This window comes from Danio rerio, chromosome 12 (genome assembly GCF_052040795.2).
Source record: "Danio rerio strain M-AB ecotype USA chromosome 12, GRCz13ab, whole genome shotgun sequence".
NCBI lineage: Eukaryota > Metazoa > Chordata > Actinopteri > Cypriniformes > Danionidae > Danio > Danio rerio.
In genome coordinates, this window is record NC_141032.1 from 17,468,166 (window position 1) to 17,472,767 (window position 4,602).

The window sequence follows — 4,602 nt, forward strand, 5'->3', positions numbered from 1 at the left end:
TACAAACCTTTGTATGTGTTTTAGGCAATATTTTGCATCCAAGAGATTCAGCTGACAAACATCTTTAGAAACCCTTACCCTAAATTTAGCTCAGGGGAGTGGAAGAGGCCATGTGGTTACAGAGTAGAGGACAACAGCCATGACTGAAAATTTGTGTAAGGCAGGATTTATTAAATGTAAAAAAAAAAAAAAAAAAAAAAAAAAAAAAAGTTAAATATTTAATAAAATGTTAAATATCTGCTGTTTCCATGTAGTTTCAAATGAAATTATTATTCCAGTTATTGTTGCTTTTATTACTATTACCATTAATAATAATAACAATGATAATAATTATAATAATAAATATTAGAGTGATTTCTGAGGGATCATGTGACTGGAATAATGAAGCTGAAAAACCATCTTTAAAATCACTGGAATAAACTACTTTTGAACCGTTATTTTAAAGTGCAGTCACCTCAAACTTTTGACTGGTATATATTAAAAAAATATATTGTCTGTGGTGTTTTGTCAAGAAATGTGTTCATTGGAAATTGAGTTATAAAAGTATGTTAATCTTCTGTATAGCTGTTTAATAACTGGTATAACAGCCTGTAAAACAAAAAAGACCCCATTCATTGCTTTCAATTCATTTATGTATACACACACACAAGTTTTGAATGCCATGACGTGTCAAAAAAAAAAAAAAAGAAAGAAAAGAGAAGACCAAGTCTCTTGCAGTTCACTTCCCACAATTCTGAATTTCAATGCTTTCTGTGTTAGGCCAAAGATAAATGATATGAACTGCATATATGGTGCTTCATGGATTGCATATATGGTGTAAAGAGGGAGGGCTGCAGAATGCTGTTTTGGACTACATGGGGTGTCTTTAAGCTACTCAATATAGAGCCCATTGATTGAAAAGCTTCATCCTATACACAAATCAAACATATACAAACAGAATCTTTATCAATTTGATATGTTGTTACTTGCCAGTTGTTATTTATTATTTGTCTTTCAGTAGACTGCAGATGATAATTGTTGAATACACAGCAACCCGAGTTATAATACAAACTCCCTAAATGCTTTTTAACAAAAATAATAGTGTGGTAATAGATAGTTGAGTTGACTACCTGACTATCAGACCAACATTTTAATTTTATAGTATTGCAATTCACACCTGAGTTAAATCTAAATATTCTGTTACAACAACAATAATAATGACAAACTATTAAACCATATTACTAGAAATGGTACATTTTTAATGAAAATATAATAAGAAACACATTTTTATGTTTCACACTTTTGATAAAACTCAGATATTTACTCTGTAGCTACAATAATGCTGTCATGTATAGAAGTACCATGGGTTGCATTAAAATGACTTATCACTTACAAAGATATCCACATACCAAGCCTTAATCTAGAAGAATATTATCAAAATGTAATAATTAGATTAATAAGAGACATATGAACCTTTTTTCAAACCAGCAACAATGTCCTTCTTGGCCTTGCCATATTTCTCCACAATTTAACCAAACTTTCTAGACAGTTCTCTTCTCATTCCAAAATGTGCAAATCCTATTTTAGATCAGGAATGAAAAATGACACCAAAGTACAGCTCCTCTCTTGTACTTTCACTAGCACTCACTTTTCTAAACCTACTGTTGATTCTAAAGTTAGCACACTTTGGCCAGTATATAAGACCTGAGAAGGAACTTCACTGATGTCAGTCACATCAACGTGGAGTAACTCCTAATTTGACCAACGACAAAAACCTTGAGAAATGGTAAGTGTCTACAAAAAAATATGAATTCAGTTCTTCAAGATGAGGTTAATTGTTGAAATCTGATCATCATTTGATGACAAATTAATAATGACTGTAGATAAAATATATTTGTAGGGAGTGACAGTGCAATTAACCACTTGATAGAAGACAAAGAAAAAAATCTTTCCTTATTATCATATGAAATATAGAACCTCATTGCCACTGGAAATGGGAATTTGAATTTGCAGCAGGTAGAAGATTTACACAGGGAAATTAGCTGAAATTTTATTTGATGATAAAAGTTGCATATGAACACTGACCAGCGTAACAATCAACTGTATTGTTTCACTACATTTGTTTATATCTAGGCACCCAAGAAAGCCAAGAAGAGGCAGCAGGCAGAGGGCGGTAGCTCTAATGTCTTCTCCATGTTCGAGCAGAGCCAGATCCAGGAATACAAGGAGGTATATTGCATGTTCTGCAATAATTTAAAGTATGTGTTGTATTTGATTCAACCTAATATTAGTTCAGTACATTAATTCTTATTAACTGGGGATACACCTTACACCCCCCTCCCATCCCCACTAACCCCAAAGTCTTGTCTGTGACCTTTTAACAGCTTAGAAAGACAAGTAGGCAGCAGCTGCCAAGATACTTCTTGGTCTCAAATGTCATACCCAGTTTAAAAGATGGCATATCGAAAGACTTTCAGAAAAGGAAATATATTTCCTAATTAAAGAAAAATGTTTTCTTCTGTGAAGACTGTATTTGTAACCCTTAATGTTGACTTGCATAGTCTCAGTCTAGACAGCACTAACATGAACGATATCTTCTGCTTAGATCTTGTATCTTGCATAGTGCAACATGAACTGACATTAACTGTTTAACCCTCTCTAAAACAAACAGGCTTTCACAATCATTGACCAGAACAGAGATGGTATTATCAGCAAGGATGATTTGAGGGATGTGCTGGCAACAATGGGTCAGCTAAATGTAAAAAATGAAGAGCTAGAAGCCATGGTCAAAGAAGCCAGTGGCCCCATCAACTTTACTGTTTTCCTTACCATGTTTGGTGAAAAGCTAAAGGGTGAGTTGTCCAAATCTTCACTTACCAAGTTTAGCACAGTAAACACATTAAACTTAAAATGCTCATACTTTTGGTTTTGGGTAATAAATTAGGTATACAAATATGTCATTTTCATCTCAGCAGAGAACCTTTTATATTACTTTTACATGCATTTGACTGAAGATGGGATTCAATAACTATGATCTTGGTGTTGCATTTTACTGTTTGAGCTACAGAAGGCAACACCTTCTATTTGCTATTGCTTTTCTTTACAGACTTACTGATAGCTAGTACAGGGAGTTAGATCTAAAGACCATAATTGTTTAACTTTCTTTGACTTCACTAACCGGCCAAGTTTTACAGACAAAAAAAAAAAAAAATTTGTTTTTTCATCTTTTCAGAAAATGTGGATAATATAGTTTTGAATTGTAAAAGTTTAGTACTAATATTTTATCAAGCATTCACAACCTTTAATTATCAATCTATTAATTAAGGCGCTGACCCTGAGGATGTTATTGTGAGTGCTTTCAAAGTCCTAGACCCTGAGGCAACAGGCACAATCAAAAAGGAGTTGTAAGTGTCTTTACCAATTCCTGTTTACGCTAAAGAATATTTCATAAAGAACATTTACAGTATAAAGCCCTTACAACTGTTATTGTTTCATTCTCTAGCCTTGAGGAACTTCTGACCACCCAATGTGACCGGTTTACGGCAGAGGAGGTTAGTTGTAGTTGTAATATTTTAATTAGTGTTTTTTTCTGACGTTTGTGCTACAGCAAGGAAATGTGAAATTCTATGCTACGTTTTACATGTGCTAAATACTATACATATAGAGATAGTGTTTTCTTTTTTTAGTTGAGCAAGTAAGCAGGCACACATAACACCTTATTCAATACCACAACCCCACCCTACCACTTTTTTAATTAAACAAGAAGGTAACCTGTGGTCCTTATTTTATTTTATTATTTTGTTTAAGATCCTCTTATAATTTTCTTCTAGATGAAAAACCTTTGGGCTGCTTTCCCTCCAGATGTAGCTGGCAATGTAGACTATAAGAACATCTGTTACGTCATCACACATGGAGAGGAGAAAGAAGAAGAATAATTTAATCCATTAATAATCTCTCTACCTTCTCTTATTACCACACCATGTCAGTCCGTCATGGTTCATCTGCCCTTTGAAAAAAATACTTATCTGAACTAAAGGTTTGTTGGCATTTGGGCTGAATGTGAGTGTTGTTTAACTAATATGATTACTTTCAATAAAATGATCTAAAATCACACTCTGTTTCCTCTTGACAAATAAACTGTACAGACTGAGATTATACATATCAGTAATAGAAAGCCACCATCTCACAATGTCCTACTAGCTTTCTTGGAAGAGACAGAAAATGAATGGACAATAATCATTAGGAAAATAGAAAAAAACAGTAAAAACCTTTCCCCATTTCCTCCCGTTTAACTTTCCAACTCAAAGTCCTATTTTTTCAATGTTTTATCTTTTTTCCTTCTTTCATCTCTTTGTTCTAAAAGTTTGTAACTCAAAGATAAGAACAAATCAGCAAATTAGTAAAATATAATAAAACAGCCTAATAAAATCAAAATATTTATCTTTGTGTCTATTCTTTTACATTACAAGAGAAAATATATGAATGATAGACACATGATTTTGTAACAAGTATTTTACTGTTACACTTAAAGGCTTTACATTATTTAAGGTTACATAAAAGCACTTTGGCATTTTTAAACTGTATTTGAAACTGCTATATGCAAGTAGATTTACACCTTCTGAC

General features: G+C 32.9%; 1 protein-coding gene across 1 annotated transcript; it reads left to right on the forward strand.

The window, feature by feature from the left end:
- Positions 1–1,707: 1,707 nt before the first annotated feature.
- Positions 1,708–4,090, forward strand: mylpfb (myosin light chain, phosphorylatable, fast skeletal muscle b). Its single transcript, NM_001004668.1, is given in 6 exon segments — positions 1,708–1,765; positions 2,113–2,208; positions 2,651–2,831; positions 3,305–3,383; positions 3,482–3,530; positions 3,810–4,090. Coding segments are annotated over 6 exon segments (513 nt in total). The 5' UTR covers positions 1,708–1,762; the 3' UTR covers positions 3,915–4,090.
- Positions 4,091–4,602: the final 512 nt, after the last annotated feature.